At 43.9% G+C, this 25,878-nt stretch overlaps 1 protein-coding gene across 1 annotated transcript in view; it reads right to left on the reverse strand.

Moving 5' to 3' along the window:
* VPS8 (VPS8 subunit of CORVET complex) overlaps positions 1–25,878 on the reverse strand; it is a 252,427-nt gene that overhangs the window by 154,362 nt on the left and 72,187 nt on the right. Inside the window, exons 16-19 of the mRNA XM_069733555.1 lie at positions 7,684–7,758; positions 7,405–7,440; positions 6,265–6,355; positions 3,897–3,943 (exon numbers count right to left, since the gene is read on the reverse strand). Of these exons, the coding sequence (XP_069589656.1) occupies positions 3,897–3,943; positions 6,265–6,355; positions 7,405–7,440; positions 7,684–7,758 (249 nt within the window). The remainder of the gene's footprint in view (positions 1–3,896; positions 3,944–6,264; positions 6,356–7,404; positions 7,441–7,683; positions 7,759–25,878) is intronic.

A 25,878-nucleotide genomic window follows, 5' to 3' on the forward strand; every position in this document is an offset into this window, starting at 1 on the left:
CAGTACATAAATGCATCAAGAGAACCACCATCAGTACATGAATACAGCACTAGTAGAACCACCATCAGTATATTAAAGCATCATGAAAATCACAGTCAGTAAATAAATACACCAGTACCATCATCAGTACATGAAAACATCACCAAGCTTAGAATAGGAATCAATTGTATTGTCAAGTAAGCCACATATACATTTGTATTGCATGAAGCTACATCTCCCAGTATGTATTTAACAATGGTTAACATCCAGCTACCTTAAAGGGAATCTGTCATCCCCCCGGGAAGTATACAATCTATTAATATGGGCATACAGGTTATAAAAATGTTAAACTAGTCCTACCTGTATGTCTCATATTAATGGTCTTGTAACTGAGAAATGTTATATTCTTTCTGTATGCTAATGATTTCTTCCAGGCTCCGGAATCCTGCGCCCTACACTCCCTCACAAAACCATACCTCTTCCTCCCTTCTATGGGGACTTAATTCAGGGATCTTCTGCGCAAACGACTTTTGTTCTAGTGACCTCCCGCATGCACGACGATAAGGTGGGAATGTGGTATTTATTTCTGAGGGAGTGCAGGGCACAGGCACAGGGTTCCAGGGCCATAACTGACGTACATGGGAGGGGGGTTGTGTTGTAATGAGGACAAGAGGCAGGTATTTCTTCCTGGCATCGCAAACCCCTGAGCCTGGAAGAAATCATAAGTATAAAGACAGAATATAACATTTCCCAGCAACAAGACCATTAATATGAGGCATACAGGTAGGACCAGTGTAACATTTCTATTACCTGTATGCCCATATTAATAGGTCATATACTTCCCGGGGGGGACAGATTCCCTCTAAAGGGGACATCTTTTCTGATTTGAGTTGTTCTTTTGATTCGTATCCATCTTTTCCAGACTCCAAGATGACTTTTCACATTCACATCTCGTCTCTGCAGACTTCCCTCTTCTCCGTTCTACTACAGCTCTACCTCTACACAGTGCCCTTGAAAATAAATGTATTTATGACTGCTCAGAGATTAGTTTTCATCGCAGCAGCTGAATGATTTACAGTTACTAGCCAGGCTGAGTACATGTGGGGGTTGCCTGGTTGCTAGGGAATCCCCACATGTACTCAGGCTGGGGCGATGAAAACTAAATCTCCGAGCAGTCATAAATACTCAGAGACCACCTGAGCAACGAGTACACTCGCTCATCACTAATTAAGATGCTTTCCGCATAAAAATATTCTTTCCATACTATGACCTAAATAAATCTCATATGTGTATGGCCTCCACCCTCACTGCCCTTATGAGCTACACCCGCCACACTGTATGCCTTGAAGGCGTGGTCCAGTCTAAAATGTCTCTCTATGTGCCTGCAGACTTTTGAATTCCCCCACACTGTGCACTGTGAGGATCTCCCAGTTTCTGAGCTAGAAACCTATATGAAATGTTGTCCATGACTAGGAGGGGGGTAGGGTTTTGGTTGGGTGGTGGTGTGGGTGGGGTGATGTTGTCTTTTGTTGTATGTTGAAAAATGTATCTTTTTTAAAAAAAGAAACCTGTACGGAGCAAAACTGCGCCCCTGAGATGGCTTCTGTCTGGAAGTATGCATACATCACCGCCATTCCTGGCTCAGAAACCCACAAATCCTCTCAGCGCTCAGTACGTGCACTGGGGGGATTCACAAGTCTGGTGTCACACAGAGTGACTGTAGACAGGAAAACCCTTTACATGATCTATAACCACCACGCTGTCTGCCATTATTAGCTATAACTGGTCCACAGTATGCCCTCATGAACAACGGCCTATACCATGACTGTCTCCTCTCCACTGTTTTCCCATACACTGTTGACAACTCCACACTGTCCCCCTGCCATGCTAACCTTTCTCAATACTATGCCCTCCGTTTCATGCTGCCCCCTCTCTATATCCATTCGGTGCCCCCCTTCTCACGCTATGCCCTCATAATGCCCACCATGCTGTGCTCTAGAAACTATATCCCAACATGGTAGATGGTCCATAACAGACCACCAATATGCAAGATGATGTCCACCACAGCTCCCATGAAGTATGATGTCCACCACAGCTCCCCATTGCATAGTATGGTCACCACCACAGCCCCCATATATAGTAAGACCTACAGCACCACATACAATATTATCGCGACCCAGTCACCAATACAGTGTAATGGCCCTCATGGACACTTACATACAGTATAATACCCCAGCCAGCCCCCTATAAAATATGCACCCTATAGTGTGATAGGCCTCAGTATAATGTACCCCCACAGTGATGGTCCCCCACAGTCAGCCCCAAGTATAATGCACCACATGGCTAGCCCCCAGTATAATATATACCCCATAGTGAAATACTCCCCCACAGCCAGATTCACACAGTATAGTATCCCCATTGCCCCTCTTGTGATGACCCCCATCCATTAAAGTGTTTTCCCACTATGTTGTATAATGCTCCTGCCGATTTAAACCTTGTATAGAAGTATTTTTGTAAATACCTCTTGTTGTCATCTGCGCCTGTGAGTGGCGCTATCGCTGACTCAACATCACGTGACCCTGGTTGCAGCCGCCGCTGACATTCACTGATGTCACGTCCAGAATCCTTTCCATCACCCGGGCATTACCCAGCCGCGTGCACCCCTGCTGATTGACTGGGCCGTGGGCGTAGTTTCACTGCATGTAACAGGCCATTATCCAGTGTGCGCCTTCCCTCTCTGCTCTGCTTTCATTAGCCACAAACGCGCGCTGGATACTGGGCTGTGACGTGCGGTGAAACTCCGCCCACAGCCCAGTCAATCAGGAGGGGTGCATACGACTCGGTCACACCCGGGTGATGCAAGGCATTCTGGAACTTGACGAGACATCTGCGGCAGCTGGAGCCGGGGTCACATGATGCCGAGTGAGCAGTCAGTGATGGCGCCGCTCACAGGCAGAGAGGACAAGAGGTATTTACAAAGATACTTCTTTACAAGGTTTAAATCCGTGAGGGCATTAGACAACATAGTGGACAGCCCCTTTAAATTAATGAGGAAAAAAAAGATTATACTCCCCTTTCACTGGCTCCCTGTACACTGCAGCCGCCGTCTCCTTTTCCATGAAGTGCAGCAGTGAGCACTGGATGGCACGATGGCATCACTGCATCTGACGTCCCCTGCGGACGCCATCTCCTTCAGTGCACAGGCTGGAAGTGGCTACCCTCTGCTGGCGTTCCCGGAGGAGTAGGGGGATGATTACAGCTGCTCTGCTCCGATCTCAGGTGGCACTCACAGCAATTGAATTAACCTCATATAGACGCAAATACAATTGGGAGAAATGGACCGGCGCAGGCAGAGATGTGGGTGAGCGGTGTCAGTGACTGACACTGCTCCCGTGTGCCCGCTCCTCAGCTGTCACTGTGCTGAATACCTGCGGCTAGAGAAAGATGCCAGGCGGCCGCAGGCATTCAGCAACGTCAAATGGCATTTTTCCCCCAAAGTGCGCCCCCCTCAGGGAGGCAGGCAGTAGCGCTCTAGCTGGGTGCCTACCCCATCTAACCCTCATCCCAGCCCTTGGCAGATGTACATGATATGTAAAGACAGAAAACCACAGCTCCGTACACTGTGTAGTGTGAACACCGGGTGCTTCAACTCCGCTCCTAACAAAGAGGCCTTTAATATCAAAGTCCAGAACAAACCTTTAATTGCACACTACCATGTACTTGGCTCATAATGTAATGGTGAATGTACCACACAAATTGGATTTTAATGAAATATCTGAAAAAGATTAACCATTGTATATGTGTTTGAATTTATTATAATTCACATTTCTTTTACTTCATATATTTTATGTGTTTTAATTCTCTTTAATCAAGTTTACTGTTCAATATCCTTCCTGTTTTACATGATACAATCTTACCTTATCAGCCACCACGCTTCTCCTTTTCGTTGGATCTCCTGACAGACCTACGAGAGAAAAATCAGACTGCTCAGACCTACAGAGAGAAAAATCAGACTGCTCAGACCTACAGAGAGAAAAATCAGACTGCTCAGACCTACAGAGAGAAAAATCAGACTGCTCAGACCTACAGAGAGAAAAATCAGACTGCTCAGACCTACAGAGAGAAAAATCAGACTGCTCAGACCTACAGAGAGAAAAATCAGACTGCTCAGACCTACAGAGAGAAAAATCAGACTGCTCAGACCTACAGAGAGAAAAATCAGACTGCTCAGGCCTACAGAGAGAAAAATCAGACTGCTCAGACCTACAGAGAGAAAAATCAGACTGCTCAGACCTACAGAGAGAAAAATCAGACTGCTCAGACCTACAGAGAGAAAAATCAGACTGCTCAGACCTACAGAGAGAAAAATCAGACTGGTCAGACCTACCGAGAGAAAAATCAGACTGCTCAGACCTACAGAGAGAAAAATCAGACAGCTCAGACCTACAGAGAGAAAAATCAGACTGCTCAGACCTACAGAGAGAAAAATCAGACTGCTCAGACCTACCGAGAGAAAAATCAGACTGCTCAGACCTACAGAGAGAAAAATCAGACTGCTCAGACCTACAGAGAGAAAAATCAGACTGGTCAGACCTACCAAGAGAAAAATCAGACTGCTCAGACCTACCGAGAGAAAAATCAGACTGCTCAGACCTACAGAGAGAAAAATCAAACTGCTCAGACCTACAGAGAGAAAAATCAAACTGCTCAGACCTGCAGATAGAAAAATATCAGACTGCTCAGGCCTACAGAGATAAAAATCAAACTGCTCAGACCTACAGAGATAAAAAATCAAACTGCTCAGACCTACAGAGAGAAAAATCAGACTGCTCAGACCTACAGAGAGAAAAATCAGACTGCTCAGACCTACAGAGAGAAAAATCAGACTGCTCAGACCTACAGAGAGAAAAATCAAACTGCTCAGACCTACAGAGAGAAAAATCAAACTGCTCAGACCTGCAGATAGAAAAATATCAGACTGCTCAGGCCTACAGAGATAAAAATCAAACTGCTCAGACCTACAGAGATAAAAAATCAAACTGCTCAGACCTACAGAGAGAAAAATCAGACTGCTCAGACCTACAGAGAGAAAAATCAGACTGCTCAGACCTACAGAGAGAAAAATCAGACTGCTCAGACCTACAGAGAGAAAAATCAAACTGCTCAGACCTACAGAGAGAAAAATCAAACTGCTCAGACCTACAGAGATAAAAAATCAAACTGCTCAGACCTACAGAGATAAAAATCAGACTGCTCAGACCTACAGAGAGAAAAATCAAACTGCTCAGACCTACAGAGAGAAAAATCAGACTGCTCAGACCTACAGAGAGAAAAATCAGACTGCTCAGACCTACAGAGAGAAAAATCAGACTGGTCAGACCTACAGAGAGAAAAATCAAACTGCTCAGACCTACAGAGAGAAAAATCAGACTGCTCAGACCTACAGAGAGAAAAATCAAACTGCTCAGACCTACAGAGAGAAAAATCAAACTGCTCAGACCTACAGCGAGAAAAATCAAACTGCTCAGACCTACAGAGAGAAAAATCAAACTGCTCAGACCTACAGAGAGAAAAATCAGACTGCTCAGACCTACAGAGAGAAAAATCAGACTGCTCAGACCTACAGAGAGAAAAATCAGACTGCTCAGACCTACAGAGAGAAAAATCAAACTGCTCAGACCTACAGAGAGAAAAATCAAACTGCTCAGACCTACAGCGAGAAAAATCAAACTGCTCAGACCTACAGAGAGAAAAATCAAACTGCTCAGACCTACAGAGATAAAAAATCAAACTGCTCAGACCTACAGAGAGAAAAATCAGACTGCTCAGACCTACAGAGAGAAAAATCAGACTGCTCAGACCTACAGAGAGAAAAATCAAACTGCTCAGACCTACAGAGAGAAAAATCAGACTGCTCAGACCTACAGAGAGAAAAATCAAACTGCTCAGACCTACCGAGAGAAAAATCAGACTGCTCAGACCTACAGAGAGAAAAATCAGACTGCTCAGACCTACAGAGAGAAAAATCAGACTGGTCAGACCTACCGAGAGAAAAATCAGACTGCTCAGACCTACCGAGAGAAAAATCAGACTGCTCAGACCTACAGAGAGAAAAATCAGACTGCTCAAACCTACAGAAAGAAAAATCATACTGGTTACGTACAACATAGCTTTCATTTTTTGCAGACACTGAATATCCCCATTAGACAAGTCCAAGGCGCTGGTCACTTTATAAATATAACCGGGTTTATCTCTGATACTCGTCACATTTGTGTCCTTACTTACCAACAACTGCTTTTGCTTTCCCTTCATGAAACGACCATGCTAAAGCTAAGGCTTCATTGTTGCAGTCCTGCTTCAGCAGATGATCTACTCTCTGAAATGTAGCGAAGGAACATTTTGTAACTTTCACAAAAAAAGTTATATGATAACAGTCTGTCACTTCCATGAACAGAATTACATAATGGGATAGTTATGGGTAGAAAAGTTGAGAAGCTGTCGAGAGCAACCAAAGTAATTCCACTTTTCAAATTTGCCCAACTTTAATGGTTGCTATTGAAAACTGCTGAACTTTTAACTTGCACCAGTTCAAATAATTTCCCCCATGGAGTCACCAAGGGTGAACCATTATCCAGAGACCCACAATATTTGCGGAACGTAGAATACAGGAAGGTTATGTTATTACATTTTAAGCATTTAAGCTTTATTTAAAGGAATTATTTGAGGCTATTTTTTATTTATTTATTTATATTTTACTATGGGCCTAAGAACTAATAGCCAGGTATTGCTAACTGCCTGCCTGTTCTGCCCCCCGGCTCAGAGTGGTCACAGACCGCCTCTGCAAGCGATTCTGCACCTTCCGGTGACGTCACATCGACAGAGCGGTGACTTCTCTTCCGCTCAATAAGTTGATGGGGTGTGGCTGCTGGTGTCATGCTGATCGACAGCCGGTTCCCCGCTACATAACTATGTGGAGGCTGTCAATCAGCATGACACCGGAAGTCAAACCCCACCAACAGAGCAGCCCGAAAGACTAAAAGCTGCTGTACTGACGTGGAGCAGCAGAATCGCTGTCTGGAGCGATCCGTGACCCCTCTGAGTTGGCGCCGGGTAGAACAGGCAGGTAGGTAGCAACCATTCAATAGTTCTTAGACCCATAGTAAAAAAATAAATAGTCCTGGATAATCACTTTAACTGGAAACTTCAGCTGATGGTCTTTTTAGTTCTACATTAGATACATAAAAAGACCAGTAATCCATTTTTTAGGTAAGGTTTGTTCTTTCAACAATATTTCCAGCGTGAGATTGTACTGTGTAGCCCGTGCCATATAACGGGGCTGAAATAATTCTATATCTGGATTCTACGTTGAAGTAAAAGGTGACCTAGAACAGGAAATGTATGACATTAAAGGCTCGCACCGCTCACCTCTCGCCAGTTCCTCAGCATCATAGCGTGTACCGACTGTAGAAGGAAGAGACAAACTGTGAGATTGGGGCTAGGAACAAGGAAGTCAGATTTGATGTGAGAAAAAATGAAAGAGGCAGAGGAAAGAGCAAGAGGCAGGAAATGATCAGTCTTAAAGTAACAGCAAGAGAAGCATAAAAAGCAAACAAAGATTAACACATCAGCGAAAAACAAACTTACCGAGGTACAGAATGGAAATACTTTCCAGCCATTTTAGAAAGATGTGGTATATGTACATACCTTAGTTCCCAAGTAGAATATCTGCCCACCATAATTGCTTATCGATTGGTAACAAGCTTTCTCTCCGACTAGCGCCTGCCAGAAAGAAAAATGATAAAAATCAAAAACCGCCGTCTCCATGGGAAGACCTGCTGGAGGTATTCTCTTCAAATGACCACAAAATAACCCGCTGTCCAAAACTGGTAAAAAATTAAATAAAGATATTTTTTTCAGAACCAGCATGCCACTGATCCATGTTCGATATTACAGCTTAGCCCTAAAGACTTTAAGGAGTTATTCTCTTCTTCGTCAATGGATATTGGCGGATACTACTTATAAATACAAGCAATTCAGCAATTTACTGATTATTAAAATTTTCATCCGTTCTTGAAATAGGAACACTTTTCTTTTCTTTACAGCTCGTTGCCTTGGAGACCGAACACCACTGCTAGATAGCAAAACATATGCAGTGCGTACAAGCTCTTTTATTTTGAGCCTGTAAGCACCGTTATAAAGCTGGATAGGATCGCTGGAGCACGCTGCTATCTCCTAATCATAGCCAGCTTCAGTGCAGTGCTTACAAGCTAGACGGCAGCGGTGGTCGGTCTCCCAATCATAGCCAGCTTCAGTGCAGTGCTTACAAGCTAGACGGCAGGGGTGGTCGGTCTCCCAATCATAGCCAGCTTCAGTGCAGTGCTTACAAGCTAGACGGCAGCGGTGGTCGGTCTCCCAATCATAGCCAGCTTCAGCACAGCGCTTACAAGCTAGACGGCAGCGGTGGTCGGTCTCCCAATCATAGCCAGCTTCAGTGCAGTGCTTACAAGCTAGACGGCAGCGGTGGTCGGTCTCCCAATCATAGCCAGCTTCAGTGCAGTGCTTACAAGCTAGACGGCAGCGGTGGTCGGTCTCCCAATCATAGCCAGCTTCAGTGCAGTGCTTACAAGCTAGACGGCAGCGGTGGTCGGTCTCCCAATCATAGCCAGCTTCAGTGCAGTGCTTACAAGCTAGACGGCAGTGGTGGTCGGTCTCCCAATCACAGCCAGCTTCAGCACAGCGCTTACAAGCTAGACGGCAGCAATGGTCGGTCTCCCAATCATAGCCAGCTTCAGTGCAGTGCTTACAAGCTAGACGGCAGGGGTGGTCGGTCTCCCAATCATAGCCAGATTAATGTCACTTTTCTGGTGGGGTGTCCATACTTATGCACCTGTCAAATTTTGTTTGAATGCAGATTGCACATTTTCTGTTAGTACAATAAACCTCATTTCAAGGCAGAAAACATTACTGTGTCCAACAGTTATTAGATGTATGAAACTGAAATAGCTGTTGCCAAAAAAACAATTTTTATAAAACATTAAGCTTAAGATTAACCCCTTCATGACCCAGCCTATTTTGACCTTAACCCCTTCGTGACCAGGGGATTTTTCGTTTTTCCGTGTTCGTTTTTCGCTCCCCTCCTTCCCAGAGTCATAACTTTTTTATTTTTCCGTCAATTTGGCCATGTGAGGGCTTATTTTTTGCGGGACGAGTTGTGCTTTTGAACGACATCATTGGTTTTAGCATGTCGTGTACTAGAAAATGGGAAAAAAATTCCAAGTGCGGTGAAATTGCAAAAAAAGTGCAATCCCACATTGGTTTTTTGTTTGGCTTTTTTGCTAGGTTCACTAAATGCTAAAACTGACCTGCCATTATGATTCTCCAGGTCAGTACGAGTTCATAGACACCAAACATGACTAGGTTATTTTTTATCTGAGTGGTGAAAAAAAATTCCAAACTTTGCTAAAAAAAAAAAAAAAATTGCGCCATTTTCCGATACTCTTAGCGTCTCCATTTTTCATGAACTGGGGTCGGTTGAGGGCTTATTTTTTGCATGCCGAGATGACGTTTTTAATGATAGCATTTCGGTGCAGATACGTTCTTTTGATCGCCCGTTATTGCATTTTAATGCAATGTCGCGGCGACCAAAAAAACGTAATTCTGGCGTTTTCAATTTTTTTCCCGCTACGCTGTTTAGCGATCAGGTTAATACTTTTTTTTAATTGATAGATCGGGCGATTCTGAGCGCGGCGATACCAAATATGCGTAGATTTGATATTTTTTTTATTGATTTATTTTGATTGGGGCGAAAGGGGGGTGATTTAAACTTTTATGTTTTTTTTATTTTTTTCACATTTTTTTAAACTTTTTTTTTAAACTTTTGCCATGCTTCAATAGCCTCCATGGGAGGCTAGAAGCTGGCACAGCACGATCGGCTCTGCTACATAGCAGCGATCTGCTGATCGCTGCTATGTAGCAGAAATGGAGGTGTGCTGTGAGCGCCGACCACAGGGTGGCGCTCACAGCCACCGGCAATCAGTAACCATAGAGGTCTCAAGGACCTCTATGGTTACAATATACAAGCATCGCCGACCCCCGATCATGTGACGGGGGTCGGCGATGACGTCATTTCCGGCCGCCCGGCCGGAAGCGGTAGTTAAATGCCGCTGTCTGCGCTTGACAGCGGCATTTAACTAGTTAATAGGTGCGGGCAGATCGCGATTCTGCCCGCGCCTATTACGGGCACATGTCAGCTGTTCAAAACAGCTGACATGTCCCGGCTTTGATGCGGGCTCACCACGGAGCCCTGCATCAAAGCAGGGGAGCTGACCTCGGACGGTATAGTACGTCCGATGCCGGTAAGGGGTTAAAGACCTTGCCGTTTTTTGCAATTCTGACCAGTGTCCCTTTATGAGGTAATAACTCAGGAACGCTTCAACGGATCCTAGCGGTTCTGAGATTGTTTTTTCGTGACATATTGGGCTTCATGTTAGTGGTAAATTTAGGTCAATAAATTCTGTGTTTATTTGTGATAAAAACGGAAATTTGGAGAAAATTTTGAAAATTTCGCAATTTTCACATTTTGAATTTTTATTCTGTTAAACCAGAGAGTTATGTGACACAAAATAGTTAATAAATAACATTACCCACATGTCTACTTTACATCAGCACAATTTTGGAAACAAAATTTTTTTTTGCTAGGAAGTTATAAGGGTTAAAATTTTACCAGCAATTTCTCATTTTTACAACGAAATTTACAAAACCATTTTTTTTTAGGGACCACCTCACATTTGAAGTCAGTTTGAGGGGTCTATATGGCTGAAAATACCCAAAAGTGACACCATTCTAAAAACTGCACCCCTCAAGGTGCACAAAACCACATTCAAGAAGTTTATTAACCCTTCAGGTGCTTCACAGCAGCAGAAGCAACATGGAAGGAAAAAATGAACATTTAACTTTTTAGTCACAAAAATGATTTTTCAGCAACAATTTTTTTATTTTCCCAATGTTAAAAGGAGAAACTGAACAACGAAAGTTGTTGTCCAATTTGTCCTGAGTACGCTGATACCTCATATGTGGGGGTAAACCACTGTTTAAGCGCACGGCAGGGCTTGGAAGGGAAGGAGCGCCATTTGACTTTTTGAATGAAAAATTGGCTGCACTCTTTAGCAGACACCATGTCACGTTTGGAGAGCCCCTGTGTGCCTAAAAATTGGAGCTCCCCCACAAGTGACCCCATTTTGGAAACTAGACGCCCCAAGGAACTTATCTAGATGCATAGTGAGCCCTTTAAACCCCCAGGTGCTTCACAAATTGATCCGTAAAAATGAAAAAGTACATTAGTGTTTCCAGCCATGGCCGATGATATTGCAGCATCGGCCATGGCTGGATTGTAATATTTCACCAGTTTTTTAGGTGAAATATGACAAATCGCTCTGATTGGCAGTTTCACTTTCAACAGCCAATCAGAGCGATCGTAGCCACGGGGGGGGGGGGGGGGGTGAAGCCACCCCCCCTGGGCTAAACTACCACTCCCCCTGTCCCTGCAGATCGGGTGAAATGGGAGTTAACCCTTTCACCCGGCCTGCAGGGACGCGATCTTTCCATGACGCATATGCTGCGTCATGGGTCGGAATGGCACCGACTTTCATGACGCAGCGTATGCGTCAAAGGTCGGGAAGGGGTTAATAGGGGTGCCCAATATATATATATATACTTGAGAAAGGATACCATATCCGAAACGTTGCCGCGCCATTCAGGTATTAAAGTCCGTTTTTCTTTAATTTTTGTGCTGTTTTCCTTTATATGTATGTGTATACATGTGTGTATACGTGTGTGTGTGTATGTATATATATATATATATATATATATAAATATATATATATATATATATATTATACACACACATACATACACACACACACACACACACACACAGTCATGGCCAAAAGTATTGACACCCCTGCAATTCTGTCAGATATTACTCATTTTCTTCCTGAAAATTATTGCAAACACAAGTTATTTGGTATTATTATCTTCATTTAATTTGTCTTAAATGAGAAAACACAAATAGAATTGTCCTAAAGCCAAATTGGATATAATTCCACACCAAACATCAAAAAGGGGTGGACAAAAGTATTGGCACTGTTCGAAAAATCATGGGATGCTTCTCTAATTTGTGTAATTAACAGCACCTGTAACTTACCTGTGGCACCTAACAGGGGTTGGCAATAACTAAATCACACTTGCAGCCAGTTGACATGGATTAAAGTTGACTCAACCTCTGTCCTGTGTCCTTGTGTGTACCACATTGAGCATGGAGAAAAGAAAGAAGACCAAAGAACTGTCTGAGGACTTGAGAAACCAAATTGTGAGGAAGCATGAGCAATCTCAAGGCTACAAGTCCATCTCCAAAGACCTGAATCTTCCTGTGTCTACCGTGCGCAGTGTCATCAAGAAGTTTAAAGCCCATGGCACTGTGGCTAACCTCCCTATATGTGGACGGAAAAGAAAAATTGACAAGAGATTTCAACGCAAGATTGTGCAGATGTTGGATAAAGAACCTCGACTAACATACAAACAAGTTCAAGCTGCCCTGCAGTCCGAGGGTACAACAGTGTCAACCCGTACTATCCGTCGGCGTCTAAATGAAAAGGGACTGTATGGTAGGAGACCCAGGAAGACTCCACTTCTTACCCCGAGACATAAAAAAGCCAGGCTGGAGTTTGCCAAAACGTACTTGAAAAAAGCCTCAAACGTTTTGGAAGAATGGTCTCTGGTCAGATGAGACGAAAATAGAGCTTTTTGGGCAAAGGCATCAACATAGAGTTTACAGGAGAAAAAAAAGAGGCATTCATAGTAACATAGTAACATAGTTAGTAAGGCCGAAAAAAGACATTTGTCCATCCAGTTCAGCCTATATTCCGTCATAATAAATCCCCAGATCTACGTCCTTTTACAGAACCTAATAATTGTATGATACAATATTGTTCTGCTCCAGGAAGACATCCAGGCCTCTCTTGAACCCCTCGACTGAGTTCGCCATCACCACCTCCTCAGGCAAGCAATTCCAGATTCTCACTGCCCTAACAGTAAAGAATCCTCTTCTATGTTGGTGGAAAAACCTTCTCTCCTCCAGACGCAAAGAGCAGTGCTGCCTGGCACTGGCTGCTCCAGGTAAGTTTATCATTAACTAGGATCCCCAAGTCCTTCTCCCTGTCAGATTTACCCAGTGGTTTCCCGTTCAGTGTGTAATGGTGATATTGATTCCTTCTTCCCATGTGTATAACCTTACATTTATCATTGTTAAACCTCATCTGCCACCTTTCAGCCCAAGTTTCCAACTTATCCAGATCCATCTGTAGCAGAATACTATCTTCTCTTGTATTAACTGCTTTACATAGTTTTGTATCATCTGCAAATATCGATATTTTACTGTGTAAACCTTCTACCAGATCATTAATGAATATGTTGAAGAGAACAGGTCCCAATACTGACCCCTGCGGTACCCCACTGGTCACAGCGATCCAGTTAGAGACTATACCATTTATAACCACCCTCTGCTTTCTATCACTAAGCCAGTTACTAACCCATTTACACACATTTTCCCCCAGACCAAGCATTCTCATTTTGTGTACCAACCTCTTGTGCGGCACGGTATCAAACGCTTTGGAAAAATCGAGATATACCACGTCCAATGACTCACCGTGGTCCAGCCTATAGCTTACCTCTTCATAAAAATTGATTAGATTGGTTTGACAGGAGCGATTTCTCATAAACCCATGCTGATATGGAGTTAAACAGTTATTCTCATTGAGATAATCCAGAATAACATCCCTCAGAAACCCTTCAAATATTTTACCAACAATAGAGGTTAGACTTACTGGCCTATAATTTCCAGGTTCACTTTTAGAGCCCTTTTTGAATATTGGCACCACATTTGCTATGCGCCAGTCCTGCGGAACAGACCCTGTCGCTATAGAGTCCCTAAAAATAAGAAATAATGGTTTATCTATTACATTACTTAGTTCCCTTAGTACTCGTGGGTGTATGCCATCCGGACCCGGAGATTTATCTATTTTAATCTTATTTAGCCGGTTTCGCACCTCTTCTTGGGTTAGATTGGTGACCCTTAATATAGGGTTTTCATTGTTTCTTGGGATTTCACCTAGCATTTCATTTTCCACCGTGAATACCGTGGAGAAGAAGGTGTTTAATATGTTAGCTTTTTCCTCGTCATCTACAACCATTCTTTCCTCACTATTTTTTAAGGGGCCTACATTTTCAGTTTTTATTCTTTTACTATTGATATAGTTGAAGAACAGTTTGGGATTAGTTTTACTCTCCTTAGCAATGTGCTTCTCTGTTTCCTTTTTGGCAGCTTTAATTAGTTTTTTAGATAAAGTATTTTTCTCCCTATAGTTTTTTAGAGCTTCAATGGTGCCATCCTGCTTTAGTAGTGCAAATGCTTTCTTTTTACTGTTAATTGCCTGTCTTACTTCTTTGTTTAGCCACATTGGGTTTTTCCTATTTCTAGTCCTTTTATTCCCACAAGGTATAAACCGCTTACACTGCCTATTTAGGATGTTCTTAAACATTTCCCATTTATTATCTGTATTCTCATTTCTGAGGATATTGTCCCAGTCTACCAGATTAAGGGCATCTCTAAGCTGGTCAAACTTTGCCTTCCTAAAGTTCAGTGTTTTTGTGACTCCCTGACAAGTCCCCCTAGTGAAAGACAGGTGAAACTGTACAATATTGTGGTCGCTATTTCCTAGATGCCCAACCACCTGCACCACATTCAAAGAAAAGAACACAGTCCCTACAGTCAAACATGGCGGAAGTTCCCTGATGTTTTGGGGTTGCTTTGCTGCCTCTGGCACTGGACTGCTTGACCGTGTGCATGGCATTATGAAGTCTAAAGACTACCAACAAATTTTGCAGCATAATGTAGGGCCCAGTGTGAGAAAGCTGGGTCTCCCTCAGAGGTCATGGGTCTTCCAGCAGGACAATGACCCAAAGCACACTTCAAAAAGCACTAGAAAATGGTTTGAGAGAAAGCACTGGAGACTTCTAAGGTGGCCAGCAATGAGTCCAGACCTGAATCCCATAGATCACCTGTGGAGAGATCTAAAAATGGCAGTTTGGAGAAGGCACCCTTCAAATATCAGGGACCTGGAGCAGTTTGCCAAAGAAGAATGGTCTAAAATTCCAGCAGAGAATTGTAAGAAACTCATTGATGGTAACCGGAAGCGGTTGGTCGCAGTTATTTTGGCTAAAGGTTGTGCAACCAAGTATTAGGCTGAGGGTGCCAATACTTTTGTCTTGCCCATTTTTGGAGTTTTGTGTGAAATTATCAATGTTTTGCTTTTTGCTTCATTCTCTTTTATTTTTTTTCATTTAAGACAAATTAAATGAAGATAATGATACCAAAGAATTTGTTTGCAATCATTTTCAGGAAGAAAATGAGTATTATCTGACAGAATTGCAGTGGTGTCAATAGTTTTGGCCATGACTGTGTGTGTATCCAGGGCCGGCGTCAGCACCCGGCACAGCGGGCAAATGCCGGGGCCTTGGGAAGAAAGGGGGGCCCACTAGCAGCTGGGAGAGCAGAGCAGGAGATAACATGCTCTCTCCGCCCACAAAGTCACTGCTGGCTGCGTTCTCTTAACCCCTATGTGCCAGCTCTGACACAAGCATCTTCTCACTCAGTCAGTGCAGCCAGGCAGGCACACATAGGGGTTAAGAGAAGGCAGCCAGCGTGACTGTTTGTGGGCGGAGAGAGCACGTTCTCTGCTCTGGCCCCTGGCTGGCTGCAGACAGTGCTGCTGAGCTGAACTTATCAGGAAGATTCCGGAGGAGCTAGTCCTACCAGAGTGCAAAGGTATCCAGCAATAATTGCAGTTGGTCCTGTGGCTCAGTCTGCTGCTGTCTGTCTCTGCTGCCTAAAAATGTGGGTGATGTCTGGAGGAGCAGCTGGTGGGGTGCAGCCTGCAGCCACCCAGCTCTCCCAGAACCCCAGAATACATGCATGCTGCACCAAACCTGCACCAGTGGGGTAGGAAGAAGCTTAACCCCTTCCCATCTGTATGAAGGTTATTGCTAAACCTTAAATATAACAATCTGACCCGCATAAATGGGGTTAACCAGATGCCAGGAGGAAGGGGAGCTGCTGCCATGTGGGCTGTAGGTTGGGGCCCCGTGGCCCCATGCTGGTGACTGGAGGGACTCTGCCCAGTGCTGGCATGTGGGTGATTTCTGCTCCGGAGTCTCAGCTTCTCTCCTCCAGGTCACACTGTGCAGTCACAGCAACATTGGTTGTGTCTGTCCAGGTCCCAGCAGCTGCCACTGCTCCCACCAAGGACATGGCATCACTTAACCCTTCCCCTGCAGCCACCGGCAACAAATCCACATTATTCCTTGATTAAATCAGGTTCCAACCCAATAGAGGAGCAGACATTTCCTGCTGCCATTAGAGCCCGGGAGGGGGTGACATTGGCTGCCCTGCTACTCTGTAGTGGGGGGTGACAAGTGTAACATGGGGTAACGATGAAGGAGAAATGCACAGGATAATAGATAGTGAGAGCGACAGAGGGCAGTGTATGGTATGGAGCAGTCACGGGTGGGCTGCAGGATCCCCCCATACTGTACATGATTGCTCGGGACAGGGAGGCGTTTAATGAGCTTCTAATGACGGGGCACTAATTGGGTCATTAGGGTTTGTGGAAAGGATTCAGCATCAGGTCCCTCATTAATGCCCGAGCGATGTTACTTTGTAGCACAGATCTGTTAGGGCCGCAAAACCAAACAACGTTGTTTATGTAGAAAAGTCTTTGTTTCATAGAAAAACTCAAAACAGAAAAGATTTTCTGATACAACGCCCTGCTCACGACACTGCACAGCACCTCTCCTGTATATATACACTGCACAGCACCTTTCCCCCTGTATATATACACTGCACAGCACCTTTCCTCCTGTATGTATACATTGCACAGCACCTCTCCTGTATATATACACTGCACAGCACCTTTCCTCTTGTATATATACACTGCACAGTACCACTCCTCCTGTCCTGTATATATACACTGCAGAATTTACAATAGCTGTCACTCATGTAAGAAGTGAAATCTGGCATTGTACTATACATTTCTCTGCCATATCTGTGCATCATAAATCGGGTATGTGTTAAAGGGGGGGGGCCCACTGAGACTCTTTCGCCCGGGGCCCTCAAAAACCTGGAGCCGGCCCTGTGTGTATCTATCTATCTATCTATCTATCTATCTATCTATCTATCTATCTATATATATATTATCTCCTTTAAAGATTTGTTCTGTATTTTCATGACTGAAAATTGTACATTCACACTGAAGGCATCAAAACTATGAATTAACACATGTGGTATTATATACTTAACAAAAAAGTGTGAAACAACTGAAATTATATCTTAAATTCTAGGCTATTCAAAGTCGCCACCTTTTGCTTTGATGACTGCTTTGTACACTCTTGGCATTCTCTTGATGAGTTTCAAGAGGTAGTCACCGGGAATGGTTTTCACGTCACAGGTGTGCCCTGTCAGGTTTAATAAGTGGGATCTCTTGCCTTATAAATGGGGTTGGGACCTGGGACCATCAGTTGTGTGGAGCAGAAGTCTGATGGATACACAGCTGATAGTCCTACTGAATAGACTGTTAGAATTTGTATTATGGCAAGAAAAAAGCAGCTAAGTAAAGGAAAACGAGTGGCCATCATTACTTTAAGAAATGAAGGTCAGTCAGTCTTAAAAATTGGGCAAACTTTGAAAGTGTCCCTAAGTGCAGTGGCAAAACCCATTAAGCGCTACAAAGAATCTTGCTCACACCCCAGGAAAGGAAGACCAAGAGTCACCTCTGCTTCTGAGGATAAGTTTATCGGAGTCACCAGCCTCAGAAATCGCAGGTTAACAGCAGCTCAGATTAGGGACCAGGTCAATGCCACACAGAGTTCTAGCAGCAGAAACATCTCTATAACAACTGTTAAGAGGAGACTTTGTGCAGCAGGCCTTCATGGTAAAATAGCTGCTAGGAAACCACTGCTAAGGACAGACAACAAGCAGAAGAGACTTGTTTGGGCTAAAGAACACAAGGAATGGACATTAGACCAGTGGAAATCTGTGCTTTGGTCTGATGAGTCCAAATTTGAGATCTTTGGTCACAAACACCGTGTCTTTGTGCGACTCAGAAAAGGTGAACGGATGGATTCTACATGCCTGGTTCCCACCGTGAAGCATGAAGGAGGAGGTGTGATGGTGTGGGGGTGCTTTGCTGGTGACACTGTTGGGGATTTATTCAAAATTGAAGGCATACTGAACCAGCATGGCTACCACAGCATCTTGCAGCGCATGCTATTCCATCCGATTTGCGTTTAGTTGGACCATTATTTATTTTTCAACAGGACAATGACCCCAAACACACCTCCAGGCTGTGTAAGGGCTATCTGACCAAGAAGGAGAGTGATGGGGTGCTACGCCAGATGACCTGGCCTCCACTGACACCAGACCTGAACCCAATCAAGATGGTTTGTGGTGAGCTGGACCGCAGAGTGAAGGCAAAAGGGCCAACAAGTGCTAAGCATCCCTGTGAACTCCTTCAAGATTGTTGGAAGACCATTCCCGGTGACTACCTCTTGAAGAGAATGCCAAAAGTGTGCAAAGCAGTCATCAAAGCAAAAGGTGGCTACTTTGAAGAACCTAGAATATAGGACATATTTTCAGTTGTTTCACACTGTTTTGTTAAGTATATAATTCCACATGTGTTAATTCATAGTTTTGATGCCTTCAGTGTGAATGAATAATTTTCATGAAAATACAGAAAAATCTTTAAATGAGGTGTGTCCAAACTTTTGGTCCGTACTGTGTATATATATATATATATATATATATATATATATATATATAAATATATATAGCACTTTAGCGAAACGGCGCTCGTCGGGCACAGGGATTGTTATTGCAGCAGCAGCTATATAGGGTATGTGATCAGTATAAACTGCATTATTGAGCATTATATGAGCATTATATGGGGCCCATCATCAACTTTATGTAGTATTATATGGGGCATATTTTTGTATGGAGCATCTTATGGCGCAATCATCAACTTTATGGAGCAATATATGGGGCATATTTTTGTATGAAGCATATTATGAGGGCCATCATCAACTTTATGGAGCATTATATGGGGCATATTTTTGTATGGAGCATCTTATGGGCCATCATCAACTTTATGGAGCATTATATGGGGCATATTTTGTATGGAGCATCTTATGGGGCCTATGTCTCAATTAATGTAATTTTATTGGTATCTATTTTTATTTTTGAAATTTACCAGTAGCTGCTGCGTTTCCCACCCTAGCCTTATACTCAAGTCAATAAGTTTGTCCCAGTTTTTTGTGGTAAAATTAGGTGCCTTGGCTTTTACACGAGTATATATGGTATATACCGTATACAGTCATCATAACCTAACATGTTGGCTCACTTTAAATTTTCTCAAGGAAAATTAATCGCAATTACACTTGTTTTGCTATACACGTTTATTTCCTTTGTGTGTATTAGAGCAGCACAAAAAAAAGAGGAAAAAGGCAAATTGGACATAATTTCACCCAAAACCCTAAAAATGAACCAGACAAAATTGTTTATACTTTCCAAAATTGTGGGTAAACAACTTTATTTCAAGCATGTGATGCTCGTTCAAACCCACCTGTAGCAAATAACAGGTGTGGGCAATACGAAAATCAAATCTGAAACCAAATAAAAAGGGGATACCGTAATTTGAAACTACAACCCCAGCGCTGCGCCCGTCACTAAGCTCTGAGCGACAAAACGAGTAGGAAAAAGTGCAGCGGAGAGATATATCGTGAAGCTAACCTAGCTTCAGTGATACTACCATCATGACCTCAGCACCACAAACAATTATACAGGCAAACCTCAGCACTATTTACAAGCTAGTAATAGCATAAATGTTTCACTTAGGGCGACTTAAAAAAAAAATCAAAAGTGATCTGCTGACAAAATGACCAGCTCCTGCTGTATATTTACAAAAAATTCATTGAAAAAGCCGTTGGTTCTTTTTTTTCCCCACCAGCTCATTTGCATATATCGATGAGCAAGCGCTATGATTGTCTGGTTGTAAAATTCTATATCTGCAGCCATCTTATAGATGGGACCGTCATTCCGACCGGACAGGTCGGCTGAACGAGGGACATGGCTTCACATACTAAGAAAATGGTTGGGGATATCTATAACATGGTGGAGGTATCTATATATATTTCTTTATCTAACTTTGATCTATCTACCCATCCATGTTTATCTATCACATCCTATCCATAATCAAGGTCGTCATATTACTTATACGCACATATATATCTATAAATGTATATATCTATATATACAGTCATGACCTAACATGTTGGCTTACTTTAAATTGTTCCAGAAAATGAAGTATTTCTCCAGGAAAATTATTGCAATTACAATTGTTTTGTTACACAAATGTGTATTTCCTTTGTGTGTATTAGAACAACACAAAAAAACAGAGGAGAAAGGCAATCCCTAAAAATGGACCAGACAAAATTGCTCTCACTTAACTCTGAGCCACCAAACCTGTAGGAAAAAGTGTCCAGTGGAGACACCACTTCATATGGAGTAACTCATATTTCTTTATAACACTACCATGATCTCAGCCCCGTACACGATTATACAGGCAATCCTCAGCTCTATTTATGTTATGATAAGGTAATTCAGTACCACAATGGACATAGAGGTCAGAGCACATACAGTGACCTGACAATAACCCAAAAACATAGAACGAGCTCTGAGACGTGGGAACTCTGCTGACCGCAATCCCTAATCCTCTCCAACCACACTAGAGGCAGCCGTGGATTGCGCCTAACGCTCCCTATGCAACTCGGCACAGCCTGAGAAACTAGCTAGCCTGAAGATAGAAAATAAGCCTACCTTGCCTCAGAGAAATACCCCAAAGGAAAAGGCAGCCCCCACATGTAATGACTGTGAGTTAAGATGAAAAGACAAACGTAGAGATGAAATAGATTTAGCAAAGTGAGGCCCGACTTTCTGAACAGAGCGAGGATAGGAAAGGTAACTATGCGGTCAACACAAAACCCTACAAAAACCACGCAAAGGGGGCAAAAAGACCCTCCGTACCGAACTAACGGCACGGAGGTACACCCTCTGCGTCCCAGAGCTTCCAGCAAGCAGAAAAAAACAAATAGGCAAGCTGGACAGAAAAAAACAGCAAACAAAATAGCAAAGCGGAACTTAGCTATGCAGAGCAGCAGGCCACAGGAACGATCCAGGAGGAAACAAGTCCAATACTAGAACATTGACTGGAGGCCAGGACCAAGGCACTAGGTGGAGTTAAATAGAGCAGCACCCAATGACTTCACCACATCACCTGAGGAAGCAAACTCAGAAGCCGCAGTACCACTTTCCTCCACCAACGGAAGCTCACAGAGAATCAGCCGAAGTACCACCTGTGACCACAGGAGGGAGCTCTGCCACAGAATTCACAACAGTACCCCCCCCCTTGAGGAGGGGTCACCGAACCCTCACCAGAGCCCCCAGGACGACCAGGATGAGCCACATGAAAGGCACGAACAAGATCAGGGGCATGGACATCAGAGGCAAAGACCCAGGAATTATCTTCCTGAGCATAACCCTTCCACTTAACCAGATACTGGAGTTTCCGTCTTGAAACACGAGAATCCAAAATCTTCTCCACAATATACTCCAACTCCCCCTCCACCAAAACCGGGGCAGGAGGATCAACAGATGGAACCATAGGAGCAACGTATCTCCGCAACAATGACCTATGGAATACGTTATGTATGGAAAAAGAATCTGGAAGGGTCAGACGAAAAGACACAGGATTAAGAACCTCAGAAATCCTATACGGACCAATGAAACGAGGTTTAAACTTAGGAGAGGAAACCTTCATAGGAATATGACGAGAAGATAACCAAACCAAATCCCCAACACGAAGTCGAGGACCTACACAGCGTCTGCGATTAGCGAAACGTTGAGCCGTCTCCTGGGACAAGGTCAAATTGTCCACTACATGAGTCCAAATCTGCTGCAACCTGTCCACCACAGTATCCACACCAGGACAGTCCGAAGACTCAACCTGCTCTGAAGAGAAACGAGGATGGAACCCAGAGTTGCAGAAAAACGGCGAAACCAAGGTAGCCGAGCTGGCCCGATTATTAAGGGCGAACTCAGCCAAAGGCAAAAAGGACACCCAGTCATCCTGATCAGCAGAAACAAAGCATCTCAGATATGTTTCCAAGGTCTGATTGGTTCGTTCGGTCTGGCCATTAGTCTGAGGATGGAAAGCCGAGGAAAAAGACAAGTCAATGCCCATCCTACCACAAAAGGCTCGCCAAAACCTCGAAACAAACTGGGAACCTCTGTCAGAAACGATATTCTCTGGAATGCCATGTAAACGAACCACATGCTGGAAGAACAATGGCACCAAATCAGAGGAGGAAGGTAATTTAGACAAGGGTACCAAATGGACCATCTTAGAGAAGCGATCACAGACCACCCAAATGACTGACATCTTTTGAGAGACGGGAAGATCTGAAATAAAATCCATAGAGATATGTGTCCAAGGCCTCTTCGGGACCGGCAAGGGCAAAAGCAACCCACTGGCACGAGAACAGCAGGGCTTAGCCCGAGCACAAATCCCACAGGACTGCACAAAAGAACGCACATCCCGCGACAGAGATGGCCACCAAAAGGATCTAGCCACTAACTCTCTGGTACCAAAGATTCCAGGATGACCAGCCAACACCGAACAATGAACCTCAGAGATAACTTTATTCGTCCACCTATCAGGGACAAACAGCTTCTCCGCTGGGCAACGATCAGGTTTATTAGCCTGAAATTTTTGCAGCACCCGCCGCAAATCAGGGGAGATGGCAGACACAATTACTCCCTCTTTGAGGATACCAGCCGGCTCAGACAAACCCGGAGAGTCGGGCACAAAACTCCTAGACAGAGCATCCGCCTTCACATTTTTAGAGCCCGGAAGGTACGAAATCACAAAGTCAAAACGGGCAAAAACCAACGACCAACGAGCCTGTCTAGGATTTAAGCGCTTGGCAGACTCGAGATAAGTCAAGTTCTTATGATCAGTCAAGACCACCACGCGATGCTTAGCTCCTTCAAGCCAATGACGCCACTCCTCGAATGCCCACTTCATGGCCAGCAATTCTCGATTGCCCACATCATAATTTCGCTCAGCAGGCGAAAACTTCCTGGAAAAGAAGGCGCATGGTTTCATCACCGAGCAATCAGAACTTCTCTGCGACAAAACAGCCCCTGCTCCAATCTCAGAAGCATCAACCTCGACCTGGAATGGAAGCGAAACATCTGGTTGACACAACACAGGGGCAGAAGAAAAACGACGCTTCAACTCTTGAAAAGCTTCCACAGCAGCAGAAGACCAATTGACCACATCAGCACCCTTCTTGGTCAAATCGGTCAATGGTTTAGCAATACTAGAAAAATTGCAGATGAAGCGACGATAAAAATTAGCAAAGCCCAGGAACTTTTGCAGACTTTTCAGAGATGTCGGCTGAGTCCAATCATGGATGGCTTGGACCTTAACAGGGTCCATCTCGATAGTAGAAGGGGAAAAGATGAACCCCAAAAATGAAACCTTCTGAACACCAAAGAGACACTTTGATCCCTTCACAAACAAAGAATTAGCACGCAGGACCTGAAACACCGTTCTGACCTACTTCACATGAGACTCCCAATCATCCGAGAAGATCAAAATGTCATCCAAGTACACAATCAGGAATTTATCCAGGTACTCTCGGAAGATGTCATGCATAAAGGACTGAAACACTGATGGAGCATTGGCAAGTCCGAATGGCATTACTAGATACTCAAAATGGCCCTCGGGCGTATTAAATGCAGTTTTCCATTCATCGCCTCATTTAATACGCACAAGATTATACGCACCACGAAGATCTATCTTGGTGAACCAACTAGCCTCCTTAATCCGAGCAAACAAATCAGATAACAACGGCAAGGGGTACTGAAATTTAACCGTGATCTTATTTAGAAGGCGGTAATCTATACAAGGTCTCAGCGAACCATCCTTCTTGGCTACAAAAAAGAACCCTGCTCCCAATGGCGACGATGACGGGCGAATATGCCCCTTCTCCAAGGACTCCTTCACATAACTCCGCATAGCGGCGTGCTCAGGCACAGACAAATTAAACAGTCGACCTTTTGGGAATTTACTACCAGGAATCAAATCGATAGCACAATCACAATCCCTATGTGGAGGTAGGGTATCGGACTTGGGCTCATCAAATACATCCCGGTAATCAGACAAGAACTCTGGAACCTCAGAAGGGGTGGATGACGAAATAGTCAGAAATGGGACATCACCATGTACCTCCTGACAACCCCAGCTGGACACAGACATGGATTTCCAATCTAATACTGGATTATGGACTTGTAGCCATGGCAACCCCAACACGACCACATCATGCAGATTATGCAACACCAGAAAGCGAATAACCTCCTGATGTGCAGGAGCCATGCACATGGTCAGCTGGGTCCAGTACTGAGGCTTATTCTTGGCCAAAGGCGTAGCATCAATTCCTCTCAATGGAATAGGACACTGCAAGGGCTCCAAGAAAAACCCACAACGCCTAGCATACTCCAAGTCCATCAAATTCAGGGCAGCGCCTGAATCCACAAATGCCATGACGGAATACGATGACAAAGAGCAGATCAAGGTAACGGACAGAAGAAATTTTGACTGTACCGTACCAATGGTGGCAGACCTAGCGAACCGCTTAGTGCGCTTAGGACAATCAGAGATAGCATGAGTGGAATCACCACAGTAGAAACACAGCCCATTCAGACGTCTGTGTTCTTGCCGTTCAACTCTGGTCAAAGTCCTATTGCACTGCATAGGCTCAGGTTTAAGCTCAGGTAATACCGCCAAATGGTGCACAGATTTAGGCTCACGCAAGCGTCAACCGATCTGAATGGCCAAAGACATAGACTCATTCAGACCAGCAGGCATAGGAAATCCCACCATGACATCCTTAAGGGCTTCAGAGAGACCCTTTCTGAAAATAGCTGCGAGCGCACCTTCATTCCATTGAGTGAGCACGGACCACTTTCTAAATTTCTGACAATATACCTCTATCTCATCCTGACCCTGACACACAGCCAGCAAATTTTTCTCTGCCTGATCCACTGAATTAGGTTCATCGTACAGCAATCCGAGAGCCAGGAAAAACGCATCGATATTACTTAATGCAGGATCTCCTGACGCAAGAGAAAATGCCCAGTCCTGAGGGTCGCCACGTAAATAAGAAATAATGATCCTAACTTGTTGAACTGGATCACCAGAGGAGCGAGGTTTCAAAGCTAGAAATAGTTTACAATTATTTTTGAAACTCAGAAATTTAGTTCTATCTCCAAAAAACAAATCAGGAATAGGAATTCTCGGTTCTAACATAGAATTCTGAACCACAAAGTCTTGAATATTTTGTACTCTTGCCGTGAGCTGATCCACACATGAAGACAGACCTTTAATGTCCATCGCTACACCTGTGTCCTGAACCACCCAAATGTCTAGGGGAAAAAAAAGGCAAAACACAGTGTAGAGAAAAAAAAATGGTCTCAGAACTTCTTTTTTCCCTCTATTGAAAATCATTAGTACTTTGGGCCTCCAGTACTGTTATGATAAGGTAATTCAGTACCACAATGGACATAGAGGTCAGAGCACATACAGTGACCTGACAATAACCCAAAAACATAGAACGAGCTCTGAGACGTGGGAACTCTGCTGACCGCAATCCCTAATCCTCTCCAACCACACT

This window comes from Ranitomeya imitator, chromosome 7 (genome assembly GCF_032444005.1).
Source record: "Ranitomeya imitator isolate aRanImi1 chromosome 7, aRanImi1.pri, whole genome shotgun sequence".
Taxonomy (NCBI): domain Eukaryota; kingdom Metazoa; phylum Chordata; class Amphibia; order Anura; family Dendrobatidae; genus Ranitomeya; species Ranitomeya imitator.